Raw genomic sequence first — 19491 nt, 5'->3', positions numbered from 1 at the left:
ACCATCATTCACACTATGTGTTATAAATCAAATAAAGTATTCATTGATTTAAACCTTTTCTCTCCTGTTTTAAGCTGTAAAAACATAGAATGTCTCATGTTCTTGTAGGGCAATGACAGAAGTCACAGCTGGGAAACAAATAGCTTTAAAAGTACTTCAACACTCGAGTGCTGAACATTTAATGCAGGTTAGTGTTAAAGACAGCATGCACATAAAGACAGTAGAGTGGTATGATACAGACACGACTGAGAAGGCAATTACATTATTATATTTTATTCAATCACATGAAATGTAACACTAGTCTTGTAACTTTAACAAATACAGATTGTGCTTAAAAACATAGTGTGGTATTTTAAGCTACTTTCTTTCACTTGATTGTTCAGTTAGATGGAGGTAGTATTTAAGGTTTTTGTGGGTTATACAGGTTTGAAAGAGGCAAATGAATGCACAGTATTTTAAAGTTAAAGCAGATTAATCTAAAAATAACAAAAACAAAATGTGGCTTATAAGAAAAACTTCGGTATTAAACAGCCTCTCTTTTCTTCCGTTCATCTTTTGAATGAATAGTCAAACATTGCTCAGGACGTGCGAGCTGCGTCCTCTGTGGCTCAGGCGCGACACTCGGCCCACTGTTTCACATCAGACCGCTGTCCAGTGTAAGATCAGACCAAACGCCCTGGTAAGAGAAGCAGTGGTCAGGTCCTGCAATCCTCCGAGGACGAGCTGGAAGAGAGAGAGCGAGAGAGAACATGAGAAAAAGGAAATCCTCAGTTTAATGTATAATATGTTGGTGAAAACAGGGAAATACCTATTAAAAGACATAAAATCTTCATTAATGATTATAGATGCAAAATAAAAAACATTAATATATAATTTTGGGAGAAACGTGATCTTTATGCCTTCTGTTATTGAGCCTGTCTGTCTCCTCCTAACCACCATCACAAGCAGCCTGTTTTTGTAGTCTGTGTCAGGTTTTGTGAAGTTATAACACCATTTATTAATAAGCGTCATTAAATGTACAACATGATCAACTTGTGATTATTGGATTGGTAGTGTGTGTGTCAGCTCATGCTGAATATTTGACAGGTTTAAGCAGCGTAATGCTCGGTTAATATTATATTACCCCACCGCTGATTGTTTGTGTTCACGTTTCTGTCAGTCTCTTAAATCAGACAGAAGTTATATTAAATCAGAGCTTACTTTAGTTTTATCCTGATATCTAGAGAAATATTCTACCTCATTATACAGTATTATAAATATCAGGCTGCATGGTGACATGTTAATCTCTGTATAACACACTCTTTACACAGACTGTAAACATGTACACATCAGTAATGATACAGGACAGATTTATAGTATTTAGCTTTGTTTTTGTCCAAGATACTTTTTTAAAAACCTTACCAGACCGATTTATTATTTACTGAAACATAACTGTACAGTCAATGAACGGTATCTATGAGCTGATTTTAATTAAGATGTTTTGGTTTTAAATACAATTTCACTCACAAAAACGATATAACAATATCAAGAAACACAGTATGTCAGTTATTAGGTTTGCTCACATTAAAAAGTAAAATAAAAAGATAAATCATGCCTAACTAACCTAGCTTAGACTGCTAATATGTTAGCTCGCTCGATAGCGCTTTAAGCAATGACACATAAATCAAACTTTATTACTTACCGAAAAAACTGCAAAGCTCCCTTAGAGTCCACAGGTCCGTGACATTAGTTTACTGCTGAAAAAACAGCTTTCACCAGCTCAAAAAAGACGAAAAAACTGAACAGAAAAGCTCCATGTCGTCTCGCTTCACTTCACGACGTAACTGCTTATTTACCAAGAGCGCTACGCAAGATCCGCAGCTGTCAATCATCGCCATGTATGACGTAAAATCCCGTTTTTTAACCTCGAATAACTTATTTAAAACAAACTTCACAGAAAAATGAGCACTTGAACACCATGTAGGGTGATAATATCTAATGATCACAGCAGAGTTTAGGTCTGGAAAAAAATTATGTGACGAGTATTTTAACTTAACAGTTTGACCCAAGTCCCGTCTGTTATCATTGAGGAGGCGGGGTTTATGACCTATACTGCAGCCAGTCAGTAGGGGGCGATCTAAAAAAAAAAGCTTCACTTCACAGGGGACCTTGTCCCGTCCATTATTTTTACAGTCTATGAGCCTAACACACGCAGGGGCAGAGGAAACTCTGCCTCGAGTGTAAGTATTGTAGCGACACTCCACCACAGTAGCCTAAGGCCTTCATAGTCTTGTACCCCCGTGCTGGCGTATATGCTTTGCATTTGCAGGTGACCCGGTGCGTGTGACCAGAGGAAGATTCACTGCCTGGAGGAGAAATGGAAAAGAGAAATACAAGACGTATATGAAATCGTCAGAGAGAATGCAAAGAAATCATCAGAGAGAAGTAAATAACACTATGATAGAAAAGTGAGAAGTTCGGTGCTGCACCTGGGTGACCGCGTTCTTGTGAGAAATTTGACACCAAGAGGAGGCACTGGAAAGCTTCGCAATCATCAGAACATATTTATGTTGTTGTACGTCAGGTTGGAGAACATATCCCAGTCTATGAAGTTAAGCCTGAACAAGGAAAAGGAAGATCAAGAACCTTGCATCGCAATTTGTTGCTGCCATGTGATCACTTACCTTTGGAAATTCAGCCTAAGACAGCACCCAAGCATGACAAAAACAAAACAAAGACAGCGACAACCAAAACACAATAGAACATGTTTGTCTTACTACATACCAGTAACACAGTTTCAAATGCCAAGTGTAGATCAAACCATTGAGCATGCAGACACAGAAAACAACAGTGACCAAGACATACCAGTGCTATGTGATGATGGACAAGTGCATGAACAAGTTCCCTTAACACTTATGGATGACTCTGGTACAGAGCAGGACAATATGCTGTTGGAAAACAAGAATCAATGCGACAATGGACGAGCAGTTGAAGAAGCACAGGATGAGATTCAACCCCAGCGGCCATATTTAGATAATGATGACAGGGAACAAAGACATGAGCTGCCAAGACCTTTATCTATGACAAACTAGGACCCCCAACATGTTATAGTACAGCTCTAGCAAATGAACCATATTACCAGTATCAACCTGTACTGTACAGAGAAGTTCAGCCAGTGACAATATGGACTAACCCATATCTGGTTTACCAACCCTTATTCATGCAGGGAAACTAAGTACAAAAGTTTATTAAGCACAGTAAGAGACAGTTTGAGTAAAAAGATCTTTACGTTAAGTTTTGTTATGACAACAGTATATTAAGTACTTGGTTATAACAGAAGCTGTTAATTTAGATGCCCTTTTAAGGACTAGTGAGGAAAATCAGAGGGAAATGAGTTTGAGAGTTTGAAAAACTTTAATTCATGGATCAAGTGATGTCAGGACGACATCTATTTTTGTAGGGGTGTGTGTGATAGGTTGAAAAGCGATAACTTGTATAGTTGCATTAAATGCTTAATGAATGTTAAAATGTTAAGTGTTAAAAAAATGTTAAAGTGTTAAAATAATAATAATAAGAATGTTAAACAGGTGATTTAATTGACTCTTAAGTGTTAAAACTCAGATTGATCTGTGATCCACTGAGTGATCGCGCTGTTTTCGTCATTATACTAAACGCTCTTGATGAGGAAGCAGACCGGGATCACTTTTGTGATTATTTCTCCTCTGTTCAGGTATGTTTAGTGTTAAAAATACAGCTCATAATGTCCGAAATAAGTTACTAACAAGTGAAGAGTTTCATGACGTTGTCATGGTGATATTTGAGTAACATAAGAAAAGTTTTATGTATGTAGGCTAGCACACAAGCCTGTGTTCCCTGCGTAGGAAACCCCGTAGCCGCGTGGTGTGGAGCGTGTTCTGTTGTGAGCTCTGTTTAATGTGAACCAAGATGAGTTTGTTTAATGTCCTATGTATTTTGATTCATGCACTTTGATGAGCTATTCATTGTAATGTAAGAAAATGTGTAAATGTGTACTCTTGTATATTGTTTATTCTGTGAATGTTGTATTCAAGATTATACTAAACACTCTTGATGAGGAAGCAGACCAGGATCACTTTTGTGATTATTTCTCCTCTATTCAGAGTGTAAGAAAAGCAATTCTATTTATATAGCGCTGATCAGACACGAGGCAATTCACAGTTCTAACAGAGCTAAAAACAGAAATACATTAAAACTAAGCTTAAGGAAAGAGTGCAACAGAAATTAAGGAAACAAAAAAATAAAAAAACAGCAAAAGATTGATTGTACATCATTAAAAGACAGAGGAGAATGTAAAAGTACTCGATAAAGGAACAACTACTAAAAACTATTAAGAAAGGTGTGTTGCAGTAAGGCAGCAAGTACACTGTAAAAAGTCTGACTATTAGATACTTAAAAAAAATTAAGGCAACAAAGTGACACATACATTTATTAAGTAGATTTAAAGTTCTTCAACTTTAAATAAAAACTACTAAATTATTTAACCAAATTTAAAACAAAAAAATGAGTACATGCTATTGTATGGCAAAAAAAAATTGAAGTAAATCAAACACAATTTCTCCCAAAAAAATTAATCATATTTATGAGGTAATTTTACTTTTTTTTAATTACACATTTGGTGGAAATGAATTAAAATCTACTGAAAATACAGAGAAAACGTATTAATATGTACTTACTATTTGGTATAAATATATTTGAATTTACTAATTATTTAATCAAAATTAAATAATTTTTATGGATAATCTCAAAAAAAAAAATTAGGAATCACTTAATATAAACAATAAATTCAACACATTTATACAGCCTTTCCTAATTATTTTTACCCGGAATAATTGATGGAATTTATGATTCATTAAGTATCACATTGCGTTAAATCTATTCAATGCATTTGATTGTCACTTTGTTGCCATACATTTTCTTAGCACAATCTACTCAATACTTTGGCTCTTTTGTAGTAAGCTTTACTTCATATTGCAACAAGATTACAGTGCATTAAAGGACAGTATAAACATGTACAAGTGCAGGTTTCTCTAAACAAGCTTATAAAACCTTTTTTACTATATTATGTAAATGTAAAACATTAGGAGGAGCAACAAAAAAGGCTCACAAACATGTTCACTTCAGGCAACAGGATCTTGTTCACATAGTTTCTAGGCTCCCATCTATGTATTAACAAAAACCCGTTATTACTCAAAGATTCAAAAGCTCAAACATTTAACAACACTGCACAATAAACTGTCCATCACAAGCACTTCCATTTTTAGAAGTACTTAGCATTTGAACAATATTTCTGAACTGCAAGTATGTATTCTTGTCTTTGTACTGTATGACATTTTGTGTACAACATACACACATCCTCAGGAAATTTGTTTCATCAACAAGTAACTGATCAGATTTTCATTGAGCAGCAAGCTTCAAAAAGGTCGGGTGAACAAGGAGTTACCTTTCATTTTGCTATAACTTGGCATACTAACAAATCTGGAATACCCTTTTAAAACATTTGAAAGAAGACACTTTTTTTCTTCAGGAGCAGTGGAATTACTGCATTTAAAAAGAACTTGAACATCTGAGCAACACCTGACAGAGACTTAACTAACATCCACCTCATTCTTCAATAGTCCCTTTCTTCAAGCTAACAGTTTATTCTTGAGGCTGGTAACTTTTGGGGACAGTTTTGAACTATCCAGCTCAAGAAGGAGTTTTTGAAAAACTTCAAATGTGCATCGAAGTTCCTTCGGATAGGCCAGATCCACTGCACATGTCAGCCCAACAAGCATGGAGCAGGCTCTGGGAAAGTTTTTCAAAGCAGTAAGAGCTTTGACACCGTCAACCACAATTCCAATGTCTTCGGGGTCCTCTGAGACATTGGTCTTGATTCTGTAAATCTTCATGCTTTGTACAGCCAGGTCCTGTGCCACGCTGTCTTCATCAGTATCCTGAAATTGTTAGAATATTGTGTACATTATACTGTACAGCCATAGACAAAGGTCACTATTATAAACTCATGTGGTCAAGCTAATGAACTCTAATAAGGGGGGAGTATTTTTATTGGTTGTTGTTTTACACCTACTCACTAATGGCTGCGTAATGAGCACATGCAGTTCCGTTTTTAGAGGAACTGCTCTTTCATTTTTCATATTGGAAAGTGGAGCCAATGCATAAGTCCAAAATCTGTAGAATTACCTGAACTCACACACAGCCTTAAAAAAAAAAAAAAGAAGTTGCATCAAGGTCTCTGAATAAATCATAACTTGCGTTAACATTGACAGCACTTGCATTTTTTTAAGATGGACTTAAACTTACATCATATTCTTTCAGGAGCTGATCAGTAAATTCCCCAAGATAAGCCAACAAACAATGAATTACAGCCTCTCTACTCTCATCAATGGTGGGACTGCTGGGAACCTGAAATAAAAAACAATCAACTTTATGACTTAATATCATCATTTAACCTTAAAACTCTTTACACTGCATTTTTATAACAGGTTAATAGTTTGTTAGCTGGCTAACTGGCATAGAATTCATCTACTTAATATAGTATAAGACAACAATGTATTATTATAAAATAACATGGAGGGAGTCAGAAGTTCTGGCTAGAGATTTCCTTTACAGCAGCATGCGTCTGCTCACGTTCAGCATGTAAAGCAGTCAGTTCTCTGTGTGATCTGGTGACAGGCTGAACATGTGTGATATCAGACCTTTTTGTGATCATTATTCACAGTTAAAGAGAAACTGGTGAGTTATTTTAAATGAAGCAACAGATAAATGGCAGCATAACTTCTTCATGGTCACATGACTGACATTGCATACCCTTGCAATGTGTTTCCAAATCCTAAAATTGATAATAGTAGAGTCATTCGACCCCCAAATGTCTGAACTCCAATTTGGCCTAACATAAAGTGTTTGAGGATACCTTGAGTAGGATGGACTTTAACTTCAAACCCATACTTCCGCCCTTGGAGTGGAAGATTTTCAGCAGTCTGGGAGTGTATTCATCAAGCTTGAACATGAACTGGGATTCAAGGCTGACCATCGTGATCCTTAGAAACTCATCATGAAGCTGAGAGACAAACAAGAAATCAGTTTTAAACCCTAAAGTATTTGAAATGTAAATATTGTTCTCACAATCCTTTATTCTCCCCCCTGAACTGCTACCTTATCGTGGTGGGGGAGTTTGAGCACTCGAATGACCCTAGGAGCTATGTTGTCGGGGGCTTTGAGCCCCCAGCAGGGTCACCCAAGGCAAACAGGTCCTAGGCGACGGGTCAGACTAAATGCAGTTCATAAAACCCCTATGATGATTAACAAAAATAGGACCGTGACGTCGCCCGGCATGGCGGAGCCGGGGCCCCACCCTGGAGCCAGGCCTGGGGTCGGGGCCCGCAGGAGAGCGCCTGGTGGCCGGGACTTTGCCCGTGGGGCCCGGCCGGGTTCAGCCCGAAAGGACGGCGCGGGCCCGTCCTCCTGTGGACCCACCATCCACAGAGGAAGCCGTAGGGGTCGGGTGCAGTGTGGATCGGGTCGGGGCCTCAGTCAACGGTGGGGGCCTCGGCGACCCGATCCCCGGACGCAGCTTTTGGCGTTTGGGACGTGGAACGTCACCTCACTGGGGGGGAAGGAGCCTGAGCTTGTGCAGGAGGTTGAGAGGTACCGGCTAGATATAGTCGGGCTCACCTCCACGCACTGCTTGGGCTCTGGAACCCAGCTCCTTGAGAGGGGCTGGACTCTCTACTTCTCTGGAGTTGCCCGCGGTGAGAGGACTGATCACCACCTGGTGGTGAGCTGGATGCGCTGGCAGGGGAGGAAGCCGGTCAGACTCGGCAGGCCCAAACGTGTAGTGAGGGTCTGCTGGGAACGTCCGGCTGAACCCTCTGTTAGCGAGGTCTTTAACTCCCACCTCCGGACGAGCATTGCATTGCCGGTATTAAGTCGGACCTGTTCCCGGTGCGCGTTGGCCTCCGGCAGGGCTGCCCTTTGTCACCGGTTCTGTTCATTACTTTTATGGACAGAATTTCTAGGCGCAGTCAGGGGCCGGAGGGGGTCCGGTTCGGGGACCACAGGATCTCGTCTCTGCTTTTTGCGGATGATGTGGTCTTGTTGGCTTCATCGAACCCAGACCTTCAGCGCGCACTGGGGCGGTTCGCTACCGAGTGTGAGGCAGCTGGGATGAGGATCAGCACCTCTAAATCTGAGGCCATGGTTCTCGACCGGAAAAAGGTGGTTTGCCCCCTTCGGGTCGGTGGGGAGTCCTTGCCCCAGGTGGAGGAGTTTAAGTATCTCGGGGTCTTGTTCACGAGTGGGGGGAAGATGGAGCGTGAGATCGACAGACGGATCGGTGCGGCGTCTGCAGTCATGCGGTCGCTGTATCGGTCCGTCGTGGTGAAGAAGGAGCTAAGCCGAAAGGCGAAGCTCTCGATTTACCGGTTGATCTTCGTTCCTACCCTCACCTATGGTCATGAGCTTTGGGTCATGACCGAAAGAATGAGATCTCGGATACAAGCGGCCGAAATGGGCTTCCTCCGTAGGGTGGCTGGGCGCACCCTTAGAGATAGGGTGAGGAGCTCGGTCACCAGGGAGGAGCTCAGAGTAGAGCCGTTACTCCTCCACATCGAGAGGAGTTGAGGTTGTTCGGGCATCTGGTCCGGATCCCCCCTGGACGCCTCCCTAGGGAGGTGTTCCGGGCATGTCCCTCCGGGAGGAGGCCCCGGGGTAGACCCAGGACACGCTGGAGAGACTATGTCTCTCGGCTGGCTTGGGAACGCCTCGGGGTCCCACCGGAAGAGCTGGAGGAGGTGTCTGGGGTGAGGGACGTCTGGGTGTCTCTGCTTAGACTGCTGCCCCCGCGACCCGGCCCCGGATAAGCGGCAGAAAATGGATGGACAATCCTTTATACAACATGAAAACACCAATGTTTTCATTATATGTATGATTTGTATTAAAACTTGTAACAGAAAAAATTATTTCTTAATAGCAACTACATGTAACTCACATGAGATGGCTCAAAAAGAGCTAGCCATCTGGCTTTAATGTCTTCAATGCATGGTGAATGGTTGATGATTTCATTTCTTCTGTGGGCAAATGTCTTTGCCATTTTTTCTTTTATTATCTTGTTGTTGTCCCTCTTCACGACTTCACTGAGCAACTGAATCCTCTCTTGTTCTAGACTGTTTTCATCCTTACCTGCTGGGTAAGGAGGGAGGTAGTTGATCTCAGCCTTTCGAGGCTTCCTCACATTTTTAGCTGACCTCTGGTCAGCAGAGCTCTTGCGTTTCAGTGCATTGCATAAAACCTCGGGAACACCAAAGCCACGAAGTTTGGTGCGATAATTGGCCATCTTGTATTTTATGCTTTGTTGCCAGCCGTAGAATCCAGAGTATGAGCCAGGTTCCTTGAGACATGGAAATTTTGCAACAAGAGATTCTGCAACATCACTTATTTGAGCGCTGGATGGATAGGCAGTATATGCATATATTGTTTCAGCAAGCTTCTCAAGTATATCTGCCTTGAATTTTTGAGGGAGTCAGGAGAGTGCCACTCTTCTTGAATTCTTCTGTTGCTCTTGCAATGTACATTTCCATTTCATAAGCAAACTGGGGAATGGGAAACGTTTTTGGCCACGGCTGACTTCGTTCTGCGTTACTTTGGCTCTGCAAAATGAGAGTGTCCTGTGATGAATCCGATACAGTAAATGACACTGATGCAGAGTCACAGTCAGTAGTTGTCTGGCCAAATGAACTGCTTAAGCTTTCATCAACTGGAAACAAGTTGAGAATGACCGGAGGCGAGTTGACAACCCTTATTGTGTCCTTGTGTTTGATTTGGTCTGTTCTTTTGAGAGTAAAGAAATCTTCAAATTCTGGGTCAAGATATTGAAGACTGAACTTGTCAGATAGACTAAAAGTCTCTTTCACAACAGTTTGCAGCTCCTCCACGGTGGATGGGATGCCTGATGGAAGGATCAACTTCTCAATTTGGTCATCAATCAATATTCGAAGTTTTGCCTCCATCTCTGTGTTCCTCACAACACTGTGAAAAGACAAGTTTAACAGCATCACAGACAGAAGACCAAAAATATATCTATTAATATTAAATTGATAGTTAACCTGCAGTAAAAAAGGTTATTTTGCTGTTAACATAAAAAGTGAGTTTCAGTTAAGAAATAGGCTCATGATGAGGGACAAGTCAAAAGAAACAAAAATCCATCCAAGAACTAAAAATCAATTATGGTTTCTGTCAATCAGACCCTGAGGTTTGTAATGAAGGATTGAATTCACAACTAATCAAAAGCAATATGTATTTTTTCTGAAATTGTAGTTAGATCTATTGTTTCCTTACTTTAGTATTCATTAAGCAGCCAGAAGCTGTGCTGTTTAATGGTGAGAATCACCATAAAGTCTCATGCACTGTTTAAGTGCAAGCTTTGAGCAGTATTTTTTCCTTTGGTATATGCTTACAAAAGCATTCATTTAACATTTGTCAAGCTATTCTAAACTTTATAAAATGTACACAGACCTCCATCAAGTGTTTTCCACCGACAATGTATGTAGGCAAGGGGTACACATCACCAAGTTACTGATGCTCCAACAGAGTTATTTTTCCAGTGTCCTCCAGTTGAAAAGATCTTAGATGCTCTTCATACCAAGCAGCAAGTAACTTTACGATAAAATGCACACAGTTGTCCAAAATTACTATCTGACTAATCTCTGCAAAGTCAGGAAGTCCACCAGTGGAGCCAAAAGACAAGGTCATCCCAACACCATACTTAGTTCCATGGTAGGTGATGGTGTTTGCCATCTGCACAGTAGACAGAAGTGGGGATTTCTCTCTTAAAGCTCCTTGTAAGTCTGAATGTAGCACATCCAGAGGCACCTCAGATATTGTTGTAACACACAGTGGCTGTTGTCCATCATGTGTGCATCTGGTATGCCATCATCATTTGGTGTCTCGTTGAAAGGGTCAGCAATACATTCTTGAAGTTCTTGGTGTGCCTCACAACTTGCTTAAAAAAGCTGTGTTTAGCTTCAAAGCGCATTGTCCATACACCAAATACACCAATATATCTCATAATTAATATACAACTTAACATTTTGAAAGATAAAGTACCTTATTTATTGGTATAAATTATTAAGTATTGGTTGTTGTTGTCGAATATATTACATAAATTAAGTTGATAAGGAGTTTTTAAATCAGACCGCTAAAAATGTTCAGACTAAACTTTTGCTATTAGATTATATGTAGGATGTTAGAGTAATGAGTATCATGATCTGGATAGAGGCCTGCATATAATAAGCTGTCATGTTATTTTAATGAAGTTCGATAAAAACAACTACAATTCCAAGATTAGTGTAAAATGCGAAGAACTCCAGATATTTGGAGTTAAAGCTTAAATTAACTCTTTAATTGTAATTTTGCTTGTTGTATTGTTATTGCAATATATCATAAAATTCTTGCACATTGCATATTTTCTTATGTTGTATGGGTTTAATTTATATACTCTATCAATCAATCAATCAATCTTCATTTATATAGTGTCAATTGATAACAGGCGTTATCTCGAGACACAAAAGCAGGTAAAGGACCTTACTGTTTGTCTGTTAACATTAATGAAAGAGCAGATAACAAAACCATGCTCATCATTATAGCTGAAATGTGGTGTCATAAAATATCATCTATTGCCAAACATACCTGTTGATAGAAAGTCAGAGTTCCTCATCAAGGGGATATTTCTCTGTAAGATAAAAGGAGAACATTAACTTATATTTAAAGTAATTATAAGATAAATATCCCAACAAAATTATTTAACTTGTAAAATTATAATTTGTGACAACCACCAAACCAAACTACCGTACAGATGAAAAACAATGCTGGACACTATAGATCATACATACATGAATAACAAGACCCGTTCAGACACTTTCATAACTGATATCAAATTATGGCACAAAATGTGTAAAATCTTTGAATTTAAGGTGATGTCAAATCAAATAATGTTCCCATTTATCATTAACAGTATTTGGAGATTAGTTCAGATCAGTTTTAGTGGCAGGTGACAGTTTGTGGGTAAAACATGATCTACCTTTTTGTCTTTGTTCTAGCTCCAGCATCTTGCTGAAAAGTAAGAAGATTATTTTTCCTAGGATAAAGACTTATCAGAATGGCTAATTATTTAAATGTTGAGAAAAAGAAGTTCGCAAATCTTGATGAACTAATTTCAGATGAGAATGCTGCAACACGATAGCCCCCACCCCCAGCTTCAGCATCAACAGGACCTGAGGACGGTGAGCTCTTGCAGCCTACATAACATTGTGATAGAAGATATGAATGGCTTTACGTTACCATGCAGCGTGCAGACAAATGGACTTATAAATACATTAGATGAGCGGTTGAGTCAGCACGGTGGATTTTTCTTTTTATCATTTTGGCCAGATAAAGCCCACAATGTTGTGTACACTAGGAACCAGAGTATCTAAAACACAATAGTAGAGCTTTGTGTAAAGCAAAGGAGGGAAACAAATCGTGTACAACCGTGCAACAAGAGCATTTCGGCCACTTTTTTTTATTTTACTCCCGGAAAACGCACATTTTGAAAGTATGAACCGAAAAACGCTTCTTGATTAAAAAATAATGTAACAAAACTATATTTCTTAATGTCAGTTGAAACGAAATTATGTTGGCTTAATATATCTAACTTACCACAGACTGTCCTTTTTCAGCCATGAGCGTTGAAGCAGACGATTCAAGTCCTAGCATTTTCCCTCGTTCACAGCTGTGTCGGAGTGTGCGCGCGCCATAGACTAAACGCACGCGTGTGTACGTGGTGGGGGAGGGGGTTACATATTGGGAAAAGAGTTAAAAGTAGCCTTTAGGGACTACGATAATACGCATGCATTGACATTTTAACAAAATTAAACAATAACTTTTACAGTCCTTATTGTGTGGGGGTGTTTCAGCATGAACCTATGGTGAAATATGCAGACGAAGCGCGTTTGCTAGCTCCCCTGCTACTCATGCTTCAGTTCGGGAAAAATAGTATTTATTGCGTCTAAACAGGTAATTAAAGTTGTAGGCTATTATTTAGTAGCCTAACTCGCAGCAGCCCAAAACATATTGAACTTCGAAGCACTTGGTGCCAAACATTTGACTGACATCAGAAAAACAGGTCTTACCTGAGGAAATAGTAGCCGAGTCCTCAATGTGTGGTGGCAACTGACGACGAACATGACTCCGTGAAGAGAAAATAAGTGGGCGGAAGTCTATAGACATTAAAATTAAAGACCTCCCCTTAATTAAATTTAATCAACTTTTTGCATTTGCTTTGTTTCAATCCAAAAATGCATTTTCAAAGTTGGTTTTACACACACTCAATCACTGTAAATTTTTACTAAGAATTTCTTGATATTTGTTTAATTTAACTAATCATTCATCAAAACAAGCCATAGTTTTCTTTATTATGTATATTTTACTTGAATTTATTTGGTGAATATTAATTAACCCCAATCTCAGTTTTTACAGTGTATATATCTAATGGAAAGCCTGAGTGAATAAAGTTTCAAGGCCTGATTTAAAGGAGTTGAGTGTACCAGCAGTCCTCAGGTGTTCAGGGAGTTTGTTCCACAGGTGAGGAGCGTAGTAACTAAAAGCTGCTTCACCTTGCTTGCTTCTGACTCTGGGAACACTGAGTAAATTTCTTCCTGAGGACCTGTGTGATCAGGATGTTTTATATTCTACAAGTAGATCTGACATGTATTTAGGGCTAAGACCATTCAATGCTTTATAGACCAGTAGTAAGATTTTGAAGTTGATCCTCTGACACACAGGCAGCCAGTGCAGTGATTGAAGCACAAGTGTAATGTGCTCCACTGTCTTTGTGTTAGTGACTGCAGCGTTCTGGATCAGCTGCAGCTGTCTGACTGATTTTTTACTGAGGCCTGTAAACACACCATTACAATAATCCAGCCTGCTGAAAATAAAAGGCATGAACAAGTTTCTCTGAATCCTGTTTGGTCAGAAAACCTTTGATTTTTACAATATTTTTTAGATGGTAGTAAGCCGATTTTGTTACCATCTGAATGTGGTTGTGGAATTTCAGCTCTCCAATGTTTTGAATTTGGACTGCAGAACCCATTTTAAACAAATGGGGTCAGAGTTACATATTGCTCCTTTAAGTAATTCACTCTTCATCATAATTTAGCAGTTTCTGAAGAGACATACCAAGCAGCTCTGCCCTAACCCTTTATCCTGCAGCATCTTAATACCTTTTACATGTCCATCACAAAATCTGCACCCATGGAAGTTGTCACATTTCTTCATTAGAATACTGTGTAAGATGATATGTATTCAGTTCAATTCAATTCCAAAAACTTAATTTGTCCCCGGGGGGGAATTCAAGGGCACACAGAGCAGCAAATAACGACAGTGCAACTATACTAAAACATTTTACCAATCAACAAAGAATAAAGTGTCAAAGAGGAATAAGTGTCGAGAGTATTAGTACAAAGTTAGAATACAATTACAGAGTAATTGACGCGATTACACCGATTTTGGCCCAGATTCTCCCCTTCCGATAATCTTAAGGATGCCCTGATCATCATAAAATAATCTTATAAAATAATCCTGCCATGTGTGGTGTGTTAAGACTGCTCTCGTCTGGTCGAAAGAATGTCGGGACCGCTCCGATCTCAAATTGGGGATATTCAACATGTTGGATTGTTTTGGTCTGATTTCTCATCATGTGTGGTGTTTCCCCCTGAGGGGAAAACGAGCACGAGCCTGTTGACTGTGATGTGTAGCCAATAAGAAAGCGAGGTGACGTAGTGGCGAGGAAACACCGGTAGCAAAACAACAACTACTCACCTCCATATCGTCATGTAGCAAGTACAGTTCATGCTCCCGTAGTCTCCACTCCTTTGACCGACGACTCTTTTTAAAACATGTTTTTTCAGATAAAAACACAGCACAAATGATCTTTGTCCATTTGTTGACTCTGGAATCACGTTTGATCTCGTGAGGTTTTGCGAGATTTCCTGTCTGATCAGGGGACGTTTGCGAGGGAAATCGGGTTTGTGTGTGGTGTGTTGATGTGGCCGTGTGGCCACACACTGTACAACCAAAAATGTAAAACCTCTGATTATTTATCGCTGTGTGTGGTCTCTAAAGTTTGGGAAATCGGCCAATAATTTCAAAATCCTGCCGTGTGAACCAGCGAGAGATACAAAGAACAGCAGAGAGTAAAGTGTCTAGATGGTAGTACAAGTTAAAACACACAAGTTACAGAGTTAGATTCAGAAGACAGAGATGGAGTAAGATGTAAAAGTGCATGCATGTAACAGATGAAATGTATTTGTTTCATTTGTATTTGTTTGGTCAATCAATTTTGTGATTCTTTTCCACCCATTTTTAGTGTAAATCTCTCCTTGCTCCGTCAGCCCATAAAGCTCTCTTTCTTCTGACTGCACTAACTCACATAATGTGTGGGTGGCCAGTGATTAAAAAAAAGGCTCCTTAGCTCGGCTGCCTTCCTGATCTCGTTCTGTGTGTCTGTGTCTGTGTCTGTGTGTCCCTTGAGATTAAGCAGTCATAAAACCGAGGCATTTATTAGCACACTATGTGTCGAAACATACGCCTGTATAATTGGATAAGAGGGTGGTTTCTCAATCAGCAACCACGGTATTATCGAGCTGTGTGTTATGAAGGCCATGCTAACATTTTCAACTGCCAATCACCAGCTTTGTTAATATTTCTCTTGTAAAAAATAGAGGGCACCAGGGACCATGGCTGTCTTGAAATGCAAAGCAAACCACAGATGAATGACATGCTCTGGACTAATGATTTCTAATTACATAACTATGCTTCTTAAATTAACTGTATTTAGTTTCTCTTTAAAAAAATGTGTAGAGGACTGGATTATGTATGTGCATATAAACATACACACACAATTGTGAGAGGTTTTATCTGAACATTACACAGTATGGGCTATGTTTCAACATGTGGAGATGCTTGCCCACCTATTGTATTTACATGTTTAATTTGCATATTTAAAGCTGCCCTTAATAGGAAACCAGTGTGCAATGCATATGTTTGAGAATTTTGCATACGTTTGCTTAATTCCCTGTGGATTCTCATATGGAAATGAAGCACAGAGGAAGATGACAGAGAAGAGGAGAGGAGTGCTTTGCATTATGAAGTAGAGGGACGGATGGCAGGGGGATCAGAGGGAGAGCCAGGGTGGGCTGTAATTGATGCGTTTGTGTCTTTGGAAGCAAAGAAATTCCACCGCAGTTGATCTCGTTTGGCACTCCTCCAGAGGACGTGAGATCTGTACGAAGAGGGATTCAAAGACCTTTCCTATGTTTCATTTTGTCTGTGCACACACATATTTAACAGCTCTGACAAAGAAACTATTCTTGAATAAATCATAATTTTTTGTCATGCAAACACATTTAATGTTTTGTGCTTCTGGGAAAAATTTGTGAATTAATCTTATATTAAAGCTTGATAAGTGCTAATCAGAATTTGACTGACATCCTTTGAACCAGGCACTTCCGTGTTTTTAACATTACGATTTTTGTTCCTGACTCCAGTTTTAAATTGAAGGAAAATGCCTGTGGAGAACCAATGCATGTGTCAGGTAGTTGGCTTTATCAACAACACTCCCCATGTCCAGAGCCATGCATCGGGAGAGTGATAAAGTTAACTGAAGAGCTGCTTCGTGTCACTTCCTGCAGCTGCAGAAAGTCAATTTTGATTTTTTGGAGAATTCCATTTTGGAGAATTGTATCGCATTCTACCACCTCAAAAACATTGCCAAACTCCGCCCTTCACTCACCCTTGTAGATGCAGAGAAGCTCGTCCATGCCTTCGTCTTCTCCAGGTTGGACTACTGCAATGCACTCATTCATTGGGTACCCTGGCAAGAGCATCAAGAGCTTCAGTACATTCAAAACAGCACTGCCAGGATACTGATGAGGGTGCACAAACACATCACGCCCATCCTCAAATCCCTTCGCTGGCTCCCCGTCAAACTCAGAATTGAATATAAGGTCTCCCTCTTCACCCATCAGTGCATCCATGGATCTGCCCCCCAAACCTTACCTCCAGGAGCTCTTCACCCCCCAGGCCACCACACACACCCTCGTAACACCAAAGACCAAGATCCGCACCATGGGCGATAGGGCTTTCTCTACTTCTGCCCCAAGACTGTGGAACGATCTCCCTGACTACCTGAAGACCCCACAGACTACAGCTGCTTTAAAAAAAGCCTTAAGACACAACTTTTTAGAAAAGCCTTCTGCTAATTTTGCTTTTAGATGTTTTAACAACTCTTATTCTTTTAAACTCTGTAGCCCTGTGGAATTCACAAATGTTAAGTACTTTACAAATAAAATGTATTATTATTATTAGGGAGGGTGGGTCTAAACAAACAGTAGAGTAGGATGGCTTAGTATAAGTAGGCTTAGTACAAGTATACTTGTCTGGTGATTGGAGGTGTGGCTTAGGTGTGGTCCTGCTCACAAACCTAAGTGAACATACATTAACTCCCTTTGATAAAGTTTAGTGTTTACTTACTGCCAGTGTTGGGACTTATTACTCAAAGAAGTTATTTATTACACATTACTTTCAAAAATATTGATGCCTTACATTACATGATTACTCCCTGAAGAAAGTACTTAATTACTTTAAGACTGGTTCACACAGCAGGATAATTAGTCCGAATTTGGCCCCGATTCTCCCCTTCCGATAACGTTAAAGACGCCTGATCTGTCACGGACAGAGGAAGAGGCCCAAACGCAACAACTCAAATCAGCAGGCAGTTTCAATCCGTTTATTCAGTCCAGTGGTCGGTACACAAAATCCAGGCAAAGGTAACAAAGACGGCAGGCAAAAATCGAAGTAAAAAAACAAACAGGATTGGATCAGAAGGCTAGACAGATTTTAAGCTGGAATGCTGGAATCAAAGAACAAAGAGAGACGAAAACGAACTGGCACAGAATGAGGGGAAGGCAGACATTATATACTGAACAGGGGGTGGAGTTAACAAGACACAGGTGAGACAAATCAGGTAATCACTAGAGTGGAAAAACACTTGGGAGAAGGACATGCAGCCAACAGACCTGACTGAAAAGGGAGGTGAAGTTAACAAGACACAGGTGAGACACATCAGGTAATCAGACACAAGGGAAACACTAGGGAAAACATGACAACTAATAACAAGACAGGAAATCAAGATCATGACATGATTATCATAAAATAATCTTATAAAATAATCCTGCTGTTGGGTCCAGCCAGGATGACAAAGTTCCGGCTGTGTCCTTTGGAAAACCAGGACAAAAGACTCAAGGTCCCAGAGGCCTTTGCAGTATTTCACACCTACATGTGAAAGGAAGGGGGACCCGAAACCCCTCTCCTCTCATTGGATGGGACTGAAGGTGCACCCCTCCCCCACACAGCCCAAGTTACAAAATCCCAGAACAACTAGTGTTCTGTCTCTTTCATACGTCGTCTGGCGACGATCGAGGATACCAACTCTGCTTCCTGTTTCAACACGCTTCTCTTTGTTTAAAAGTTTTGGCGCGCAGCTAATCCAAAGGCCTTGAAGCATACCGACGCCCTGAATTCCGAGCTCAGATCATCCATTTGAAGGCATCTCCAAGAAGAGCGTCTTAATTCTCCCGTAGTAAAACGGTATTGAGAGAGATTGTAAGGATTACGTTTCGTTCCGTCCTTTAAAGAAAGGACATCCACGGAGATCACCTAGCTCGACGGAGGACACCGCGGTTCTGCTCACCCTCTGGGACGCGCCGCCATCACCATATAACTGCAGGAAGACGCTAGAGACCGCCACAGCGAAGGACCCTCTTTGTTGCTCCTTTCATCAACCGTGGACAAAACGGTTACAAGTGAGGCTTAGCTAGGTCTGGGCAGTTAGATATAGAGAGTGTGTTTAATAACTGAGTTATTATTGTTAACAGTGATAATATTTGCTTGGTGTTTGACCACTGTGTCTTAGGTTTTACCAGAGTAAAACCTCTTTTGTTTTCTTTTTTTGTGCCGCTGCGTCCCGTGTGTTTCTCTGTGAACTCTCGCGTCATAACCGGGTAATAGACTCATTGTCAGAAAGACTAGTGTGAACGCCGTCTGATACAAATCCAGCCACTGGCTTCTAGTAGTGAGGTAAACTATGCTCTGAGTTGTGCGTGAGCTTCAGGCTGCGATTGAGCTTCTGAGGTACGCTCTTTTCTCTCTCACTCTCACAGAAACACACGCACCTTTCGGCAAACGCACACACATAGAGATCTGTGGCTTTCCAGACGCTGCAGAAACATAGATCAGGTAGAGACAGTGTTTGACTCCGTCTCTAGACAATAGACCAGGTTAGGAGGCCTGTGTTCAGCGTCTGCCATGCGGCCATTTTGATCTCTCTCTCACTCCCTCTCTCTCTCTCTTTCTCACTCACTCTCACAGAAACACACACACACA

At 40.4% G+C, this 19491-nt stretch overlaps 1 protein-coding gene and 1 long non-coding RNA gene across 6 annotated transcripts; both read right to left on the bottom strand.

The window, feature by feature from the left end:
• Window positions 1-257: 257 nt before the first annotated feature.
• On the bottom strand, window positions 258-2156 carry LOC306828709. The gene is made up of 2 exons (XR_013779770.1): window positions 1682-2156; window positions 258-723 (listed from the first exon to the last, which is right to left on the bottom strand). It is a non-coding gene; the product is annotated as an uncharacterized lncRNA (long non-coding RNA).
• A 2444-nt stretch (window positions 2157-4600) lies between these two features.
• LOC306828703 (uncharacterized protein) lies at window positions 4601-13342 on the bottom strand. Of its 5 annotated transcripts, none has more exons than XR_013779767.1 (6): window positions 11701-13342; window positions 9005-10041; window positions 6929-7075; window positions 6319-6420; window positions 6090-6215; window positions 4601-5951 (listed from the first exon to the last, which is right to left on the bottom strand). XR_013779767.1 is itself a non-coding variant. In XM_079351275.1 (6 exons), exons 3-6 carry the CDS (start codon window positions 9347-9349, stop codon window positions 5643-5645), a joined length of 903 nt encoding a protein of 300 aa, XP_079207401.1. In that variant the 5' UTR covers window positions 9350-10041; window positions 11701-11743; window positions 12092-13342; the 3' UTR covers window positions 4603-5642. The 5 variants fall into 5 exon arrangements, 4 of the variants coding, with proteins under 4 accessions (XP_079207401.1, XP_079207402.1, XP_079207403.1 ...); XM_079351275.1 differs by lacking the exon at window positions 6090-6215 and having other exon boundaries at window positions 4603-5951; window positions 11701-11743; window positions 12092-13342; XM_079351276.1 differs by lacking the exon at window positions 6090-6215 and having other exon boundaries at window positions 4603-5951; window positions 11701-11743; window positions 12709-13342.
• Between the last annotated feature and the right edge of the window lie 6149 nt (window positions 13343-19491).

Source organism: Symphodus melops, assembly GCF_947650265.1.
Source record: "Symphodus melops genome assembly, chromosome: 8".
NCBI lineage: Eukaryota > Metazoa > Chordata > Actinopteri > Labriformes > Labridae > Symphodus > Symphodus melops.
The sequence above is the reverse complement of the archived record's forward strand: the minus strand, read 5'-3'. Positions and strand labels throughout refer to the sequence as shown.

Coding starts and splice junctions, on each gene's coding strand:
- LOC306828703 (XM_079351274.1), bottom strand. CDS start 9,349: ATGGCCAATTATCGCACCAAACTTCGTGGCTTTGGTGTTCCCGAGGTT. Junction 7,076..9,004: donor CTCTTTTTGAGCCATCTCAT/GTGAGTTACATG, acceptor TTTGTCTCTCAG/CTTCATGATGAGTTTCTAAG. Junction 5,952..6,318: donor AGCTCCTGAAAGAATATGAT/GTAAGTTTAAGT, acceptor TAACAATTTCAG/GATACTGATGAAGACAGCGT.